The sequence below is a fragment of the Dipodomys merriami genome, unplaced genomic scaffold (assembly GCF_024711535.1).
Source record: "Dipodomys merriami isolate MVZ:Mamm:240054 unplaced genomic scaffold, mDipMer1.0.p SCAF_1, whole genome shotgun sequence".
NCBI lineage: Eukaryota > Metazoa > Chordata > Mammalia > Rodentia > Heteromyidae > Dipodomys > Dipodomys merriami.
In genome coordinates, this window is record NW_027202270.1 from 48,906,996 (window position 1) to 48,928,328 (window position 21,333).

Genomic DNA, 21,333 nt, shown 5'->3' on the forward strand with positions numbered 1-21,333 from the left:
AAGTCATAGCCTACAAATTTTTTAAAAATGGGGCTGGGAAGGTGGCTCAGTGGTAGAGCGCTTGCCTTGCATACATGAGGCCCTGGGTTCAATACCTTAGCATCACATAAGCAGAAAAACATAAAAAAGCCAGAAGTTGCGATGTGGCTCAAGTGGTAGAGTGCTAGCCTTGAGCTGAAGAGCTGAGGGACAGCACCCAGGCCCAGAGTTCAGGCCCCACGACCAGACCCAAAAAAAATAAATAAATTTTTTTAATGATGGAAAGGGTGGAGTTTAGAGAGAATGATGAAAGGGATGATATTGATCAAGATATATTGTATTCAAAAACTACTTTGTTGAATAGCAACTCTTTGGTACAACTAAAAATAATAAGAATATATTTTAAAAGACTGAAGGCTACATTAACTGAAAAGAAGAGTTGGATGGCATTTTCAGAAACTGAAAGTGTTACTGATGATATTAATGGACTGTGTCTTAATAATTTTTATTGAGATTAAGTGATTACATAAATTTCACAGTATTGTAGGATAGTGATATTTAGTTAGAGTCACAAACACATTTTAACCTTCACAAGGCAAATTGTCAAGTTTGTGAATTCTATCAGCTTTGACAAAACAATTATTTCTTCCCCGTTGGATGAGTTGTACATTTCTTTTCTTTTGAGAGAAGTTTTAGTACTGAGGTCAATTTGTGAGTATTTATCGTGGCCTTCGAGGTACCGACTAAGACACAATCCCAGTGATTTCATGGATAATGTTTTTTGCAGTGTTTCCAGAGGCCTCTACTCTGATGCATCCAGATTGGAGACAATAAAAAATGGATACACTCTGGAAATAATAAACATTGGACACAAAATTATTCTGAACATATTAAAATTAATATGTTAGATCCTACAGGTCTTCAAGTACTATAGATTTTGTGATTTTGTGCATCTTTCAAACTCTAATTTCAGAATAAGAGATTCAGATTTTGGAAACATGCAAAGTTTCTGAATGTCCATACAATTTTATATAAATTAAAGCTCCATCTTTTACAGCTCTATGATTATGTACTCTGATTTTAATGAAGTACTTTTTCAATAACTTAGCTTATCTTAAAGAGAGGGAAAAACATAACACAGTGATTTATCAATGTCTCCTTATACTTAAAATATACTTAAAATGGAAAAACTTTTTGCCTCTTAAAGGAAAAATCATAGGATGTTTATGTAAGATTACAGAATTGGTTGGCTAAATTTCTGTTCTTTCCAAGCCATTTCACACAGGAGTTATACTGAGTCTTGTGGGTTGCATAGTTCTAAGACCACACAACATTGTAAAAACAATTCTTCATATATGAGAGAGCCAAATTTTAATTTTGAGCTATGTTTTGTTTCTGTGAAAATAAAAATGTATCTGCTTAGCTTATTATATTTGCATATCCATCTAGTCACTGGTAGAGGGGATAAGAAATTGATATACTCTGAAAGAAACCTGATTCTTTATCCATTCTTTTTGGGGGTACTTGTTTCTAGGTACACCTTCACGGGTATATATACTTTTGAATCCCTTATAAAAATTATTGCAAGGGGCTTCTGTTTAGAAGATTTTACTTTCCTTCGAGATCCCTGGAATTGGCTTGACTTCACTGTCATTACATTTGCGTAAGTGTCTTCTTTTTGAAATTTCAAAAGACAACATTGTTTGGCTTTCTATTATTGCCGATGTGTTTAAAGAATAGGCTTGCTTTAACATTACAATACATTGGTATGGTTTATAGATTTAAGCTCTAGACTTTAACTTACCACTGTTGGTATCTCAGGAGCATTTCACTGGGGCAAGGCTTTTCAGGAGATGAGACTACAATTCTCACCTACAATACACAACTGTCAGCAAATTTCACATAGGTCATTCTTTCACCACATATACACATACCTGTGCACTCACTAATTTGAAAATATAATCATATTCACTATGTATCTGTGAAGAGTGACTTTAAAAATGGAAACCACAAAAATTCTCCCAGTTTGATGAATTTGCACGGACCTTACTAAATTATGTAATCTCCAAAGCTCCATTAGTTTGGTTGAGTAATAGAAAATACATATCTACCAGCATGACAAAAACTTTCAAAATCAAGCTGTCAAGGAAAAAAGATGTTTAATACATTATGAATTTAATAAATTATTATTTCATCAGCAAACCAAACAGATATTCTCTGTTTCTATTTCCCCTCTGGTCCCTTTACTTTTTCTCTGCTCTTTTACTTCATTTTCTTCATCTCTTGTTTATCCTCAACACAGACAAAATGGTCTTCTCTCTTCTCCATACACACTCAGTAATTGCAAATTGCTGCAATCCCATCCTTCTTTCGCCCACCCAAGCACCTAGTGGTCAAATTCCCTAATAAGAATCTGAACAATAATGGGAAGCCATTCAGGAATAGATAAAAAGCAGAATAGGAAGGCAGTGGTCCAGCACACTTGCCTCCATTCTTCCTTCCAGAGCATCCTTTGCTTCATGCAAGTGAGAGGTGGTGGGGAAGAGGAAAGGCAGCTCTTGAAGACATAGAGCTGCAAGAACTGTCAGTCTAGTCTAATTTGAATATTCTGTTAGGAAAAGCCAATCCCTCACCATAATCTCTAGCCATCTCTCATTAAGGAGAGTGAGAGAAGGGGTGAGTGGAGGAAAGATGGGTGAGAATGTTGAAAAACGTGACATTGATCAAGATATACTGTAGTCATAAACTGTTTTGTTAAATGGCAGCTACTTAAAGAGAGAGAGAGAGAAAGAGAGAGAGAGAGAGAGAGAGAGAGAGAGAGAGAGAGAGAGAGAGAGATTTTTGTTGGTCATAAGGCTTGAAATCGAGGCCTGAGTACTATCCCTGAGCTCAAAGCTACCACTCTACCACTTTAAGCCACAGCTCTACTTCCAGTTTTCTGGTGGTTAATTGGAGATAAGAGTCACACAGACTTTCCTACCCAGGATAGCTTTGAACTACGACCCTCAGATCTCAGCCTCCTGAGTAGCTAAGGCTATATTGAGATTTCTGTTTCTTGAGAATAAATAACAATAATAGTAGAAGTAGTATTGGGCCACATAAAATGTTTCTTTTAATTTGCTTCATTAAAAATTACTCTAGGAAATTTTAACTCATATATGAGACATAAGGCAATATACCTTACTGTGTCTAAATTTCTGTTGGGCAATTTCATCTGAAACCATCTCCAACTGAAACCAAAACCATAGACACAGCTAACTTTCTCTTCACTTGTTTCTAAATTATACATGATGCTGACTACATTGCCATCACAGATGGCAATAAAAATACACACTTTTAAATGTTTGCATTTAGTTAATAACATTAAACCATAAAGTCACAGTGACAGTTCTAATTTCTAATTTGCCAATTACAATATGTATCATTTAAACCTGCCAAGTTGATCTTTTGAAAAGAGCCAAAAATGTAATATGAATCCAGCTCATATCTGAAGAACTGAGATTTGCTTACAGACTATGTAAGCACATGCCTAGGCATTTGATGCCTAGGCATGATTTTAACATTCAGTCTTGAGACTTTGAAAAGTACTTCTGTAACTGCAGGTAAGAAGCGAATGATGAAAGGCATAGGCTTCTTGTACCTACAACTGTTTCCTTGTATATTGTCATTGTGTTTGTGTGTGAATCCCCCATTGCAGATATGTGACAGAGTTTGTGGACCTGGGTAATGTCTCAGCATTGAGAACATTCAGAGTTCTTCGAGCACTGAAAACGATTTCAGTCATTCCAGGTGAGACCCTGGTTAAACGCAAGGCTGACCCATGATGCTTTTTGAGCCTCAATATTTTTGCTGAAAGTCACAGGAAATCAAAAGAATATAGAAAATCAGGAATTGTAGTGTTTTCAAAGAAAATGATTCTTGCTGTCTAAATACAAGTTTTGTCAGCTTTGGAGTTTAACAATTTCTTGCATGGGACACTGTCATATCCAGAGTTATTACTTTTTCATGTCGGTGTTGTGCTTCTTTTTTATTTGCTTTGTGTATATTCGGGAACTGAGCTTGAACTCGGGGGCCCATGCTTTTCCCTGGCTTTCTTGCTGACACTACTACTTAAGCCATATTATCACCCTTCTCATGTCAGATTTACTAAGGATCTACTTACTCCCTGTTGAATTGTATCAGTCTTTAAGTTTTTATTCTTTGCTCTCATGGATCCCTAATCATAAATATTATAAACCCTCGAGGTCTTTGGCTAATAGAAGTCAAGGTATAACATAATAAACAACGTAAGTCTTCATGGTGGATTTGTTTCAAAGTAAAATTATGCTTCAAGCACCCTCCAGTTCTATAGCAAAAATTTTTTGATTATAAATATATCTCAAGCCATTTCAAAACATTTATTAAGGTAATAGATTACATTAAAAAAAACTAGTGACTGACCCTAAGGAGAGTTTGAGAAAACTGTAATAGCAGAAAGGAGAAATGCAAGTCCATGTAAACTTCATGAAGATCATGAGCCTCTCACCATAGTCTCTCATGATAAAAGAATGTGCATTTCATCTAGCTTGCCATGTCTGGAGTTCAGCCCCATAAGCAATTCAGCTTTCCAGAGAGTACTGCCTTCAACTGACTCTGCCAGCACTGTTCATACTCATGCACAAATGCCATGCTTTCCAGAGAACTATGTCAAGCTTTACTGTTCTGGATGTATACATCTTCATAGTCACAAGCTTCTTTCTTTCAGGCCTGAAGACCATTGTGGGCGCCCTCATCCAGTCGGTGAAGAAGCTCTCAGACGTCATGATCCTCACTGTGTTCTGTCTGAGCGTGTTTGCTCTCATTGGGCTGCAGCTCTTCATGGGCAACCTGAGAAATAAATGTGTACAATGGCCTCCCACCAATGCTTCTCTGGAGGAGCATAGTATAGAGAGGAATGTTACTGTCAATTACAATGGCACACTTATCAATGAAACTTACTTTGAGTTTGACTGGAAGTCATATATTCAAGATACAAGTGAGAATTTCTGTTATGTCTATTCTTTGCACTGCAGCATCTTTCCATAGCAATATTTCAAAAAGATGGTATGCTAAAACATGACTAATTGGTAAAAGAAGTGTCCTTAAAGCAAACCATGTTAAATACATAAAACAGACTCTAGATGCTTGCATGTAGCTATATATTGACTATTCTAAAGTGATGAGTACTACTTTGGATAAAGTAAAAGTTTTCAGTGTCAGACTATATGAAACAAACAAGTTGAGTGACAGAAAATTACCTATGATTTGTTGTTTCTTGAAGTACTGATAGCATATTTTTGGGGTTTGTTGTGGGGCTTGAATTCAGTGTCTGGGCACTTTCCCTGAGCCTCTTTGTGCTCGGGGCTAGTGCTCTACCACTTGAGCCACAGCAGCACTCTTGATTTTCTGGAAGTTAATTGGAGATAAGTGTCCCCTGGGCTTTCCTGTCCAGGCTGGTTTCAAACCACAATCCTCAGATCTCAGCCTCGTGAGTAGCTATGATTACAGGTGTGAGCCACTGACACCCAGCTGATACAATAATTTTTAAAAGAACATCATCACTGTCTCATAATGGTAGATCTGGAAAGTATCTTAGTATGATATAAAGTAATTTGTCCATGATATGTAATCATATGCTAGTAAATAATCTGGACCACTGTAAATCTCTAGATTAAAAAATGTCTTAAAAACCCTGTCAGAGCAATACATAAACATGCATTAGCCACTTCATGCTATCAACTCTTGAAATTTATTTTTTACCAATATTTGTGTGATATCAGGTACTCTAAAAATATAATTAGGGTTTATACTCCTTAGTAAAAATGTATTAGTCCCTGTTTTTCTCTTATACTCAAAGAAACCAAGAATATATGAGGTCATAGTCAACTTGAAAAAAAAACTAAAATGGATTTTTAGCCAATCTCAGGATCTCAAATCCATAATTCTAGCTTCTTAGGAGATGGAAATTAGGGATCATGATCTTAGGTAACCCCTATGGGGATTATTTTTTTGTCAGTCCTGGGCCTGAACTCTGGGCCTGGGTGCTGTCCCTCAGCTCTTCAGCTCAAGGTTACAGTGCCACTTCCAGATTTTTCTGCTTATGTGGTGCTGAGAAATCGAACCCAAGGCCTCATGTATGCAAGGCAAGCACTCTACCACTAAGCCACCTTCCCAGCCCCGAAAAGGGGATGTTTTTTTGTTTTTTTATTGTGAAAATATTGTACAGAGGAGTTACAATTACATGGGCAGGATAATGAGTACATTTCTTATCAAGCATTGTAGGCTCCTCCTTTGTTTCCCCTTCCCATCCCTTCCCATCCTCCCCCCGCCCCCCCACCTAATCCTCCCCGACCCCACCCCCCCCCAGCACGAAAGTTGTAAAGTTCATTTTCGACATAAGGACTTGTACATCTCATTGTTGCAATGGATCCACCTAGTATCCCTATTTAAATGATTTGTTTTTCCAAAGGGGATGCTTTTTAAGACTCCATCTTCACCAGTGGCTAGGCAAAGTGGTGCACACCTGTCATCGCAGGTACTGAAGCACAAGGGCTGGGTGCACACACCTGTCATCTCAGTGACACAAGGAAGCATTTGAAGTTCACAATCCAGGCTGGCCCAGATAAAATGCAAGACTGTATCTCAAAAAATTATATATGTATATGTATATACATATATGTAGGTATATATGAACGTATATACATGTATTACAAAGATGTATACATATATGCATGCATTATAAAAAGGGCCAGCCTAGTAGATCAAGTGGTAGAGTGACTGCCTAGCAAGTATGAATCCTTGATTTCCAAACTTAGTACTGCTAATATATGAATTCTTACCATTTGATTGTAATAATATTATACTTGTTTACAAGGATTATTTCAGGTCAAATGCAAATATAAACAAGATAGAAAATTAAACTCATAAAATTAAAGGTATAAAAATTAAAATATGACTGAAAAGATATATTTCTTTGGAGTTAAAAGTTTTAAATCAGCTTCAGTTTCAAAAGAAAATATCCTATTACTTTTTAACATTTTACTTAACAGTTAAATTCTGTGTCAGACAGGCACCAGTGACTCACATCTGTAATCTTAGCTACTCAGGAGGCTAAGTTCTGAGAATTGAGGAAGCCAGCAGGCAGGAAAGTCCATGACACCCTTATTACCAATAATACATAAGCAAAAGCTGGAAGTGGGGCTATGGCTCAAGAGGTAGAATGCTAGCCTTGAGCAAAATAAAAGCCCAGGGACAGCATCCAGGCCCTAAGTTCAAGCCCCAGGACCAGCAAAACAAACAAAATAAAACAACAACAACCCTTCTGTGTCAATCATCCTACGTTTATAAGAGGTCAGCATATTTAGAAATAAAAATGGTATTTCCCAGCCAGACTCTGGTGGCTCCCGCCTGTAATCCTAACTACTCAGGTGAATGAGATCTGAGGATCAAGGTTCAAAGGCAGCCCAGGCAGGAAAGTCCATGAGACTCTTATGTCCAATAAACCACTCACAAAACAGAAAGTGGTGGTGTGGCTCAAGTGGTAGAGCACTAACCTTGAGCTGAAAAGCTGAGGGACAGCACCCAGGCCCAGAGTTCAAGCCCCATGACCACCAACAACAACAACAAAATAGTACTTCCCTTTATGTGGTTCTATATGTAACTTCTAGTGTTTCTTCTTGCAAAATCAATGACTAATTCCATGTGTTTCTTTTTCTGCCCTGTTTACTTATTCAATGCAATAAACTTTATTGAAAGTCTATTAGTTTCCAAACAAAAATAATATAGAAATAATTATGATTATGACCTTTTTCTAAGAATAATAACACTTTTATAAATAAATGATAGGGTTAAGACTATAATCCTGTATATATTTTATAAATATACATACAGGTAACATAATGAGGAAGTTCTTAATTTAACCAATCTAATGCAAAGCAGGTAAAAGTTCAAGGAACATTTCACAGAACAGACACATCTGGATGTTAAAAGTGACAAGAAAATCACTAGAAACAGGAAACTTTGAGAGAACTAATGCTTACATATAATAATTATTTTCATAGTTTAATTTTTAATTTATTTTAGTAGCTGATACAATTTATACATGTTATTACTGTACAGTGCCTATGTTGTATCCTAGACATTGGTGAAATGTAAATCAGCTACAATTTACATTTTAATCTATTTTTATTATAAATTCATATTAGTAAATTAAATTTATATAAATTATAAAAATTCTTAGTAAGTTATGAATTTAATTTTATAAAATATGAATATATTATTACATTACAAATTATTAAAAATCAATAAATGACATTAAAATATAAGAGAGAATGCAAGTGAAAATATGCTCCTTTAATTTTGAGATAGAGTCATTTTAAGAAAGAAAAAAATCATTCTACTTTCCCCAATAAAAATTTTGTTTTGTGAGACTATTTCTTCCTTTTGTTAGTAATTAAGAACCTCTCCATGATTCAGTGTACCTAATGCTCTTCATTCTCTAAAACGATTTTAATTTTGAATTCTGCTCTGTGCAAAAAATTCATTTTTATACTACAGTTACATTTAGCACAAACAGTAAAAATGTTAATGCTGAGGATTTCAGCAGTTCTCTAAGCTACTTAGAAAAATTAAGTCACTTATTCACATAAGGTTAATGCTTAAAGGAAAACATACTTTACTAAAAACTTTAATAAACATTTCAGCCATAATCTTTACTATACAATTAAGTGTTCAAAGATGTGATTCTACAGCAATTCAAATTTTCAGAGTAAACATCCAGACAAATATTTTTTACTTAAATAGAACAAACCTCATTTAAAAAAAAACAAATGATTGAATTTTAAAGTTTCAAAAAAAATCATTAAATGATGAATCCAAAGCTTAAGAATAATGTCCTTAATGTAATATCTAATATATGGAAAGAGAACAGGAAAATGTTTTTGTCTCCAAATGACTTAATGTTCTGAGAATTTCTCAGTGAACTTAAAACTAGGACTTGTTCTTGCTTTCTCATTTTAGTGTGTTTTTTTTAAACAATAAAAATGTTTGTTTTGTGACTTTCGTTTTTCACACAGGGTATCATTATTTCCTAGAGGGTTTTATGGATGCACTACTCTGTGGAAACAGTTCTGATGCAGGGTAAGCCAGCAATTGTTTGCGGGGGGGGGGGGGGAGGGGGCGTGACAAACATATATGTATACATGCATTTCTCCTCTCTTTTGTAGAAACTAAATCTTAATAACCAACAAATTTTATCTGTACTAATTTCCCGTAACTAAGTTTAGTGATAAAGAGTAAAATTGTTTATAGATTGTATGAGACATCTTCGCGAATGTAGCTTATGCTTGCAATGTTCAATCCTTTAGGTAAGTATAAAATCAAGCTAGTAGTCAACTATGGGTATTTCACAGGTAGGGAAAATGAACCTGAGATGCTAATTACCATGCTAATTATACCTAGTGGCTAGTGTATTTTATTAAGTCAAAAGCTGGAAAATGTATTCATTATCATGCTACTATCTTTTTAAATAGTAAATCATCCAGGCTAGAGCATAACCATAGGATTTGATCAGAATAAAAAGACAACAGGATATCTTGTCATACTTTCTTGTTCCCTGTTTCCAGCCAATGTCCAGAAGGATACATGTGTGTAAAAGCTGGTAGAAACCCTAATTATGGTTACACAAGCTTTGATACCTTCAGTTGGGCATTTTTATCCCTATTTCGACTGATGACTCAGGACTTCTGGGAAAATCTTTACCAACTGGTGAGAATCTGAAGAGATATATAACGCTTTTAAGTAAAAATATACAGGAACATGAAGTGAGTCATGAGATCCAACCCTAGCAAAATATAGGAGAGAGTGAAAACCTTGAAATAGAGATTTGAGTTCTGTCCTATTGATCATAGCATATTACTCCACTTAGTAAAGCCAAGGAGCACATTTTCCCGTTTCTCTTTGATTCAAATCCTATTTCTTATGCTTTGAAGACACAACTTCTCCTAATCAGAAGGCAAGACCTCCCCTCAGCCCTATTTTCTCCCTCAAGTACTCTCTCTGAGGTAGGAGGTAATGTAAACCAACCAGATGTAGAATAAGTTAGATCTCTTCTTTAACTTCTCTCTTCTTTAACCTCTCTCTTCTTAGAGATCAGGGAAATGTCTAAGTCAAAGGAGAGGCAAGAGTTGGGTTTAAAGAAATCAGTGGTGAAAGAAGTAGGAAGGCTTCTGGGTAATGATCATTGTACAAGACACATAAGCAAGCTGAAAGATGGGGTGAAGCCACCCATTAAATAAGTAATATTGACAAGAATTCTGACCTTCTTCTTTTCAGACATTACGCGCCGCTGGGAAAACATACATGATATTTTTCGTGCTAGTCATTTTCTTGGGCTCATTCTACCTTATAAATTTGATTCTGGCTGTGGTAGCTATGGCCTATGAGGAGCAGAACCAGGCCACCTTGGAAGAGGCAGAACAGAAAGAGGCGGAATTTCAGCAGATGCTTGAACAGCTTAAAAAGCAGCAAGAAGCGGCACAGGTAAGCAATCAAAGCAGATATTATTTTATTCACAGCACTAACCTTTTGTTTTGTTTTTGTTTTTGGTAAATGTGTGCTTGTCCTAGGACTTGAACTCAGGGCCTAGGAGCTGTCCTTGAGATGTTTTTGCTTCAGGCTGGCACTTTACTGCTTGAGCCACAGCTCCACTTCTGATTTTTCTGGTGATTCATTGGAGATAAAAGTCTCATGGACTTTCTTGTCTAGGCAGGCTCTGAACCACAGTCCTCAGATCTCAGCCTCATGAGAGCTGGTATTACAGGTATGAGCTACCAGTCTCTGGCAGTTGTTTCAAATTAAAAAAATTTTAGAGAGACGTGATTGATTAAAAATATATGTGAGGAAGTTTGAAGTAGGAAGGATGCAATAGGAATTTCTATATTTTGATCATGTATTTAATTTCAGTTAGTTTAATTATGCCATTTAATTACTTGAAGACATTTTCAATATTAACCATAATACAACCTCCCCATCACCTTATTATTTTCAGAATGAAAGAGAAAGTGGCTTTTGAGGTTTGCTTATTTAGAAAAGGTTACTGAATGAGTACATTGGCATAACAAGAAAACTGAAGAAAACAGTCTTTTATTAGAAAAAAATTAGTTATTACATAAAAATCTGTTCATCTGTTTGTTGAAAGTCTTCTCTTTACTTTCACCAAAATATATTATCTTTGAATATACTTCCTTAATTGCCTTTATATGAAAGTAATCAAGTAATATAATAGTCTATGAGTCAGGAGTATCCAATAGGCATATGAACATCATTAACCTTTTGTACATCAGGTAATATAACAGGAATTACTTGTCTTTATAGTGAATGTCAATGCTCATACATAATTATAGTCTGTCTGACTTATCACTCTCATCTTTCCTCAGTCTTATGTGTGACATACAAACTCACTGACTTTACTAATAAAGTATCTTCCAATATATGAATTTACAAGCAAGAGTCTGTTTTGAAGGTACTGTGCAAACAATGACATGTTGTCATATGCCAAATTGCCAGGCACCAAAGGTTCACTCCAATAACCCTGTCTATTCAAGAGGCTGAGATCTGAGGAGCATAATTCAAAGCCAGCCAGAGCAAAAGTGTCCATGAAAATCTTATCTCCAATTATGCAGCTTAAAGCTAGGCTATAGATAATGATTCAAGTAGTAGCACACTAGCCATGAACAAGTAAACCATGCAAGAGTATGAGACCCTGAATTCAAGCCCTGGTACCAACACACACACACACACACACACACACACACACACACACACACACACACACACACACACACACACACACACACACACACACACACACACACCTGTGTTATCTTCGTACCAATACAATAATATATGATCAGCCAGCCACATGGCCAGCAAGAACCAGTGCTGCATTGAAAATGATGGGGGCGGTTTTTGGAGAAATGACTATCTTGTCTTGTTTAGCAGAAATCTAATAACTTTAGCATTTCCTTTCGTATAGAGTATCATGGGACTGTGGGAAGAGATTTTTATAAGCATCCATAAAATTGGGTGATAATATTTGAAGGGTAGTGAACAAACTAGTTGCAATAACTGAAAAAAAAAAGGACTTCAATTCCTCCTCTTTTTCAATAAGACTTCAAATGACTCATAAGTTTTTTACTTATGCTCTAATTTATATTTCAAAGAAAGGAAAAAAATGATAATTAACTGCCAATTTTCAGAATAAGTCCTACAGAATAACATGACATTTTCTTTTTTATTGATATCCAGTGGCTCCTTCTAGATAGGTGGCCCATCAAGTATAACACAGATGTCATAGTTCCTGGGGAGAAATTGGATTGCTCTGAAAATCTTCATTAGTAAAAAGAAAAAGTTCCCATACATTTACAGAGCATCTTCTATGTGTGATCAGTTTAAGTCAGTTAAAAATACATCTTGGAGGGGCTGGAAAGGTGGCTCAGTGGTAGAGTGCTTGCCTTGCATGCCTGAGGCTCTGGATTCGATTCCTCAGCACCCCATAAGCAAAAAGAAAAAAGCCAGAAGTGGCGCTGTGGCTCAAGTGGTTTTGAGCTGAAGAGCTGATGGACAGTGCCCAGGCCCAGAGTTCAGGCCCCACTACTGGACCCCCCCAAAAAAATACATCTCGGAATTTCCATGAGTATACTGGAACAAATTAAAGAAAGATAACAACTTCTCTGTGCCATGCTAAAACTATTCTCCCCTCAATGTAGCAGGCAGCAGCTGCAACTGCCTCCGAACATTCCAGAGAGCCCAGTGCAGCAGGAAGGCTCTCAGATAGCTCCTCGGAAGCCTCCAAGTTGAGTTCTAAGAGTGCTAAGGAAAGGAGAAATCGGAGGAAGAAAAGAAAACAGAAAGAGCAGTCTGGCGGGGAAGAGAAGGATGAGGATGAATTCCATAAATCGGAATCTGAGGACAGCATCAGGAGGAAAGGGTTTCGCTTCTCCATTGAAGGAAACCGACTGACCTATGAAAAGAGATACTCTTCCCCACACCAGGTAAGCATGGATGAGTCTGATGATGCATGGAAAAAATGAGAATACTAGACATGGGAAAAGTTAAAATGGACTTAGAGATATTCATCAATTAAATTGCTTGCTATTTTTATGATATTCAAACCAGTAGGGTTGACTTCAAGCCTGTAGCAAAATGTGTAATAAAATATATAAAAACTTTTATTCCAAATATGTAAGTTTGCTACTTGATGAATCTAAATATCAATGATTTAAAAGTCAGGAGACCTGAAATTGCATTCTGATACTACTATCTGGTCATTGTCTATATCTAATGATTTATAACCTTTCTGATCCTCAGCTCTTTTAGCAAAAACAATTTAAAAATATGGACCTGGGGCTAACTAATCAATAATGTCCTTTTGGTTAGCTGAATGTTATTTTCTCTAACTTTATAAAACAACATACAGGCACACGAAAGTATTAGTCATGATGCATTGGGGAGGGGGGTCCAGTCATGGGGCCTGAACTCTGGGCTTGGGTGCTGTCCCTCAGCTCTTCAGCTCAAGGCTAGCACTCTACCACTGAGCCACCTCCCCAGCCCCAATCATGATGCATTTTTATCAAATAGCATATCATTTTGCATTTCAGATATTTGAACTTCCAGTTTTGAAAGTACTAATGTGTGGGAGGTAGGAGGGGGAAGGGTTAGTGGGACAATAACAAGGAAGGGAAGAGTAGCAATGATCAACAAGAAAAAACACATCGCCTTACTCATGTAACTGTAACCCTTCTGTACAGCATCCTTACAATAAAATTTTTTAAAAAAAACCTGAAAAAGTACTAATAATCTTTTTAAATAATTGATTTTAAAAAGTGGATTAAAATTGCTGGTGAAAAGTATTGAAATTCCATGACAAGAAAAAGTAATGAAAATAAATATGGATGTGTTGCCATAAAAGTTCACTGACCATTGACATGTCTGTAGCAAGATACTTAATAAGGATGTTTCTATTTCAATTTGATCCATGGTGGTTCAGATATTTTTTTTAATATTTTAGGTTGCACTCTACCTCCCCAGAAGGTAGAAATTTCTACCAGAAGGTAGAAATCTCACTTGAATGCTCGTAAATTTAGAATACTAATCAAAAGAAATGTGTCATATTTTGCTAAAGAACGTTGAAATATCCTTGAACGTGTGAAATGCAGGCACATCTCCAAGGGTTATGTCAATCCAATTTAGTCTTTCGTTTATTTATTTCACACTTTTAGTCTCTGCTGAGCATCCGTGGCTCCCTATTTTCTCCAAGGCGAAACAGCAGGACGAGCCTTTTCAGCTTTAGAGGGAGAGCAAAGGACGTGGGATCTGAGAATGATTTTGCTGATGATGAGCACAGTACTTTTGAAGATAATGAGAGCCGGAGAGATTCGTTGTTTGTGCCCCGACGACACGGAGAGCGACGCAACAGTAACCTAAGTCAGACCAGCAGGTCTTCCCGGATGCTGGCCGTGTTCCCTGCAAACGGGAAGATGCACAGCACGGTGGATTGCAATGGCGTGGTTTCCTTGGTTGGTGGACCTTCAGTTCCTACATCGCCTGTTGGACAGCTTCTGCCAGAGGTGATAATAGATAAGCCAGCTACTGATGACAATGTAAGGAAGTTTTCAATAGTTCAGGCATGGCTGGCCCATGATTGCTGCAACCAGCCAGTATTTCTACAGAATGGAGCTCTTGAGAATGATTTCTGGTTGGTCAGGCTGTGAATGCACCTGCATCTTGTGATACCCTTAAGAAACTAATAAACTAAATCAAAAAGCCTTCCGCACTCTCCTGCACAAACCTGAATGCACTTATTTCTTGAACATGCTAAGGATTAATTAGATCTGATTAATACTACCTCCAGCTGGAGGATTTGTTATATTACCCACATTGCATTTAGATATCAGGACACTTTCTAAGGGCCTGATGTAGAAGCAAAGAAGTGATCTTCCTTAAGTGTACAGGGTATATAATAAATCTCTCCATCAGATTCTCCAATACACCTGTGCTTCAGTTTAGATTTTTTTAAACACCGCATAAACAGATAGCTTTGTTATTACCTTACAACTTCTAGCACTCCTATTTGTCTTACTAAAAAATGCTGATATAGGTCTTTCCAAAACTAAAGAGACACAAAATAACAATATAAACAGATCAAATATTTGTCTATGTACAAAGGTGTGTCATGTGATTGTGATTATATACCCAGAGGGGGAATTTCTAAACAAATGCTTCCTCTTCTACACTGATCACTCCCACGGAAATATATCAGCATCATGAGGCATGATGGAAGTCAGAATTAGATGACTTATTGCTTTGTTGCCCTGGATGAACCTGTGGTCCATGCAGCATGTGTGTGCTTCTTTAATATACAGTCTTACTTATCAATGACCATCCATGTCCTTCCTATATCCACAAAAGGAGATGACAGGTAAATGTGTTGTCATCATTGGTATTTCCTTAAAAATATGTTCACTGCCATAAAAAAAAATAATACCTTCATTACTTATATGGCCTTTTTAGCCTGTTGGATTTTACTCTTCACTAGAAATAAAGATAATTCAAAGAACTAATGTCATAATTCTATCACATTTCATAATATTATTAAATCAGAAGTTTAAAATATGCCTTTTTGCTGTCTGACTGAATGGTTACCTGTTTGGACATTCCAGGTTAACGATACAATAAGTCAGCAACATCTGCCATCACCAATTAAATACAGAGGTGCATGATGCATGTGTTTCATGAAATTCATGAATTCAGTTGGCTGCTGAGCATATTAATCAAGTTCATCATTTACTGAGTTATTGTTTTCTGTACAGGGAACAACTACTGAAACTGAAATGAGAAAGCGAAGGTCAAGTTCTTTCCATGTGTCCATGGACTTTCTAGAAGATCCTTCCCAGAGGCAAAGAGCAATGAGTATAGCCAGCATCCTCACAAACACAGTCGAAGGTTTGTAACAAATCCCATTTCCATTCCAGTCATCTGGCGAAAGTTGAATTGTCTTATTTGAAACTAATATTTCCATTTACTGTATTCTCAGTAAGAAAAATAACAAATTATATTATTATATGTGTTCATACATTCTAAAAGCTTTAAAAGTTTAAGCTTAATAATACTTAACTCTACTATTGCCTGAATTGTAAAGGACAATCCTGACGAATAAGGTATTTCTATTAGTTCAATTGAATTCTATCTCTTATCCTCATTCTAAATGCCCCCAAGAACTAAAACATTTTCAGGAAATTAAAAAAAATATTAAATGACTTTTGGATCTCATCGACTCCCATGAAAACTTTAAAACCTGAAGTTGAAAGTGTAGCCTATCACTGAGGTATTATAACATAGGGCCTCAAAACACATTCCTATGCAGACTTCATTTTAATGACTAGACGTTTACTCAGAGGCCAAGTGTTAAATCACATGTCAACATATGAAAATAAAACAGTTTCTGTGCTATCTGTACTCTGTGGTTATCTGATAAAATATCTTCAGGAATCTAGAGTAAATTCTATATCTGTTTTGGATTTTTTTTTTTCTGGTCCTGGAGTTTGAACCCAGAGCCAGGTTGCTGCCCTTGAGATTCTTTTGCTCAAGGCTAGAACTCTGCCACTGAACCACAGCCCCACTTCTGGCTTTTTTTGAGTATTTTGTTGGAGATAGGAGTCTCACAGACTTTCTTGCCAGGGATGGCTTTGAACTGCAATTCTTATATCTCAGCCTCTTGAGTAGCTAGGATTATAGCCTTCTTGTTTGTTTTATTGTTATTATCTTTGTAGTTGTACAAGTAGTTGTCATTTAACAATTTCTGAACACAATAAGTATTGATCAATGTCTCCTTTTTCAACATTCTCACCCATCCTTCCCCTACACACCTCTTGCCTTCACTTTTCTTACTTATAGAATATGTATTAAATTCTTCACTGCATTCTCCTTTTCTTTTCTTCTTCAACTACCCCATACGAACAAGGTTGACTTTGTAGCAAACAGAAATGTGCCAACTACTGAAAATAATTGATCTAATGGGTCTGAAGCAAATATATGAGCATAAATTGATCTTTTAATACCAATTAAAATATTGTTCTACTTTTTCCAACTAGAACTTGAAGAATCTAGGCAGAAATGTCCACCCTGTTGGTATAAATTTTCCAATATATTCTTAATCTGGGACTGTTCTCCATATTGGTTAAAAGTGAAGCATATCGTCAACCTGGTTGTGATGGATCCATTTGTAGACCTGGCCATCACCATCTGCATTGTTTTAAATACACTCTTCATGGCCATGGAGCACTACCCAATGACGGAACATTTCAATAATGTGCTTACAGTAGGAAACTTGGTAAGCATATTGGAAGGTAAATGTGTTAGTCTTCAAATTTTCTGCTTGAGAAACTGTTCAACAGTCTATAGTTCTTTTCAACCACCCTTCCTACCTCCTGATCCCCTCTGTCTATACTTTATGTTTAATCAAAATACTGGATGCTAATGCTCATTCAAAATCATAAAGAATATTGCAATAGCGAGCCAGTAGACAATGATGCTACTATTTAAAATGGACAGAAGTGAAATTTATAACTTTATCAAGAACCATATCTTAAGCCATATGTTTGTAAATAATAGTATCACAGAGTCCCCAGTCATAGAAAGCCAAAATTGAATTGTAATTCTTTTCATCTTTCTTAGTTAATGTCACTGCAAGAAATAATTCCTCCACTCAAAAATGTATTTGGCCTTTCCACTTCCAGGACCTGTGCAATCTGCCCCTGTCTAAAACTCCATACTCTCTACCCCAAAACTGTATATTCTCTACCCGACTCATGAAATATTGGGGATTTGCAGTACATTTCATACATGAGTCTCAAGTTTATTTTTGATGAAGGCTACTTATTTTCTTTATGTGTTTCAAAACATAAATTATTAAAGTGTTTGAAAGTTAACTTAGAAGTATTAACTTTTATTTGCTGAGTTATATGGAGTATGGGATTCACTTTCTATAGTATTAGATTTAAGATACAACATTTTTGCTGATAAAAATTTAAATCATTCAATACATTATTTACAATTTTAAAATTCTGTTAGTAATACTATGGGAGTGGATACATTTTTCCATGTATATAACTAATAATGATAGTAATGCATATATAGTAACAGATAAGGATACATAACTATATGATATGAGGGAAACTGTTCATAGGTAATATTCTGTAAGCATGTTATATGAAAACTGGCAAGAAAGGCAATTTGATGCAATGAAAAGAGCACTATCAAATATAAAATATTTGCACTCAAATTCTGGTTTTGTCATTTCCTACTAGTTTGATATTGGGTGAGCCGTTTCACTCATGACGTTGTCTTCCTCATCTGTAAAGAAAAATTGTAATATTTACAACTCTGAGTTAATAGGATTCTGTGCAGGTAATGAATTGATGCATATTAATATACAATATCAGCACATGTAGCTCTGCAAATGTAAGTTATAATAGCTATTATTGTAAAGACAACATAAGGATTTTAATATAAGAACACATTTTATATTATGTCCTTTGTCATTATGTCCTCTGTCATCTGATGGAATGAGTCATCTTTTTGGGTCCTAGGTCTTTACCGGGATCTTCACAGCAGAAATGTTCCTGAAAATTATTGCCATGGATCCTTACTATTATTTCCAAGAAGGCTGGAACATCTTTGATGGTTTCATTGTGACGCTAAGCCTGGTAGAACTTGGCCTTGCCAATGTGGAAGGATTATCAGTTCTCCGTTCTTTCCGATTGGTAAAAATGAAACAAAAAACAACAGTTGAAAAAATTTCTAATGCAAAGAATTTTACCACATAAACTTTTAAATTTTTAAGTATTTTGTAACTTTGCATTGTCAAAAGTATTCATGTGGAGTCAGGAGATACATTCCCACTTACTGATTAAAACCTTTATTCCTAAGAGCATAATCACATAAACTGTCATATATACTCAATTACTATCTGACAACTGATTTTTAAATATTATTTTAAAAATATCTTCTAATAGTTGTACAAAGGGGTTTCAATGCTACACATCTTGACAAATTATTGTTTCTAGTGAATACTGAGTTAATATTTCCAGATCTAAGAAATAAATGTGTGTATATAAAATCAGTATCAAGGCTTGTGTTTGTTCAGCTAGTTTACTTACTTGGCTCACTACCACTTGAGCCATGCCACCAGCCTAGCTTTTTCCCAGCTATTTTTGAGCTGAAGTCTTTCCTGGAGACTTTCCTACTCAGGCTGGATTGATGAAATGTTTTGAATGAAAATGCTTTACATTCAAATAACAATTAGAAATAAAATAGCCCTTTGTAATCATGGATAGTAATCATACAAGATATGTATTTAAAAACTCCCTAATTCCGCCTCTGGAAAACATGTATCTTTCAAAACATAAATAAAAAACAGCAACAACAGAAAAGTTTGTAGGATTACTAAAATGTCTATTAATTCACATGTGTGCCCTTGCAAATCAAGAAAGAATTATGCAGTCAAGGAAAAAAATTATGCAGTCAAGTTTGCCAATACAGGTGCATCTAGCTATATTAGTGCCCACATAGGAACATTAATGAATAATAACTATTTTTCTCTATTTAATCAGGACCCACTGTGATGTTACTTTGCATGTTGTGGACAAGTTAATCTTTCAGGAAAGGGCATTTAGATTTCGATGTTAATATTACAGTGTCACAACTGGTAGATCTCAGAACCACTTTTATAAAACAAATTTTAAAAAGTCGTATTCCAAGTAATTAAAAAATTAATTTTCAGCTGGGTACTAATGGCTCATGCCATTTTTTTGTAATCTTAGCTATTCAGGAAGATGAGATCTGAGGACTACCGTTTGAAGCCAGCCCAGGCAGGAAAGTCCATGAGACTCTAATCTCCAATTAACCACCAAAAACCAGAAGTGGAGCTGTGGCTCAAGTTGGTAAAGTACTAGCCTTGAGTGAAAGAAGCTCAGGGACAGTGCCCAGGTCCTGAGTTCAAGTACCAGGATCAGCAAAATAAAATTAAAAAAAAAAATAAAGTCACTTTCAGAGCAAATTATTTAAAGGCCTAAAATATGGTAAAACTAGATTACTCCTACTGAGTGCAAATGTTCACCATGGTTCAGCTAGGACAGAATGGATATCGTAAGTGATTTTCTTTGGGCAATGTGTGTGGAGTGGGTAGGCAGATGTCTGAGAATTGAACTGTGAACCCAGTGCTCCATAAAAGATTCAGTTTTGTGTGGTGCTGTGGGAGTGGGGTGGGGGAGGTCCTGGGGCTTGAACTCAGGGCCTGGGCACTGTTCCTGAATTTTTGTGTGCAAGGCTAGTATTCTATCACTTTGAACTTTGAGCCCCAGGTCTATTTCTGCCTCTTTTTTTGTAGTTAATTGGAGTTAAGAGTCTTCAGGACTTTCCTGCCTGGGCTGGTTGGAACCATGATTCTCAGATCTCACCTTCCTGAGTAGCTAGCATTACAGGCATGAGCCATCAGCACGTAACAAATCATTTCTTGGTAACTCTCAATTATTTGGTGTTTGTAAAAATCCTAATCATGTACTCTTTTTCATTTTCTAGCTCCGAGTGTTCAAGTTGGCAAAATCTTGGCCAACATTAAACATGCTAATAAAGATCATCGGCAACTCCGTGGGGGCGCTGGGAAACCTCACCTTGGTGTTGGCCATCATCGTCTTCATCTTTGCTGTGGTCGGCATGCAGCTCTTTGGTAAGAGCTACAAAGATTGTGTCTGCAAGATTGCCAGTGATTGTAAACTCCCTCGCTGGCACATGAATGACTTCTTCCACTCCTTCCTCATCGTGTTCCGCGTGCTGTGTGGAGAGTGGATTGAAACCATGTGGGACTGCATGGAGGTGGCTGGCCAAGCCATGTGCCTTACCGTCTTCATGATGGTCATGGTGATTGGAAACCTCGTGGTAGGTACCCACTTAAGCACTCCAGAAATATATTGAACATAATAGAATGGTTACCTTTTTGCCCAAAGAACTTTCATGATTATTAAGCTTCTGTCTCTTACCTTAGTTATGTTTATATCATCACAAAGTCATATAGTATGGGACATCATAAAAACATTCCAAAAGATATAATGTATGTTAGTATAGTTTACAATTTTATATTAAATTCCGTATGTCAGTCATTTCATTATATGTTTTGTGTGAATTGCAAGATGGTCTCATATTGGAAACAGACCTAAAAGAATGAGCTGGGAAGATTTTTACAGATTCAGAATTTTTACATATTTGGATCCAAGGAAGGAA

General features: G+C 36.2%; 1 protein-coding gene across 2 annotated transcripts in view; it reads left to right on the forward strand.

The window, feature by feature from the left end:
• Positions 1-21,333, forward strand: part of Scn1a (sodium voltage-gated channel alpha subunit 1) — a 129,846-nt gene that overhangs the window by 59,850 nt on the left and 48,663 nt on the right. Inside the window, exons 6-17 of one of the 2 annotated variants that reach the window (XM_070021632.1) lie at positions 1,514-1,642; positions 3,677-3,768; positions 4,724-4,993; positions 9,072-9,135; positions 9,621-9,762; positions 10,330-10,536; positions 12,765-13,049; positions 14,277-14,657; positions 15,867-15,999; positions 17,148-17,386; positions 18,645-18,818; positions 20,635-20,991. In XM_070021632.1, coding sequence (XP_069877733.1) covers positions 1,514-1,642; positions 3,677-3,768; positions 4,724-4,993; positions 9,072-9,135; positions 9,621-9,762; positions 10,330-10,536; positions 12,765-13,049; positions 14,277-14,657; positions 15,867-15,999; positions 17,148-17,386; positions 18,645-18,818; positions 20,635-20,991 — 2,473 coding nt within the window. The remainder of the gene's footprint in view (positions 1-1,513; positions 1,643-3,676; positions 3,769-4,723; positions 4,994-9,071; positions 9,136-9,620; positions 9,763-10,329; positions 10,537-12,764; positions 13,050-14,276; positions 14,658-15,866; positions 16,000-17,147; positions 17,387-18,644; positions 18,819-20,634; positions 20,992-21,333) is intronic. The other variant, XM_070021642.1, reaches the window with a different exon arrangement.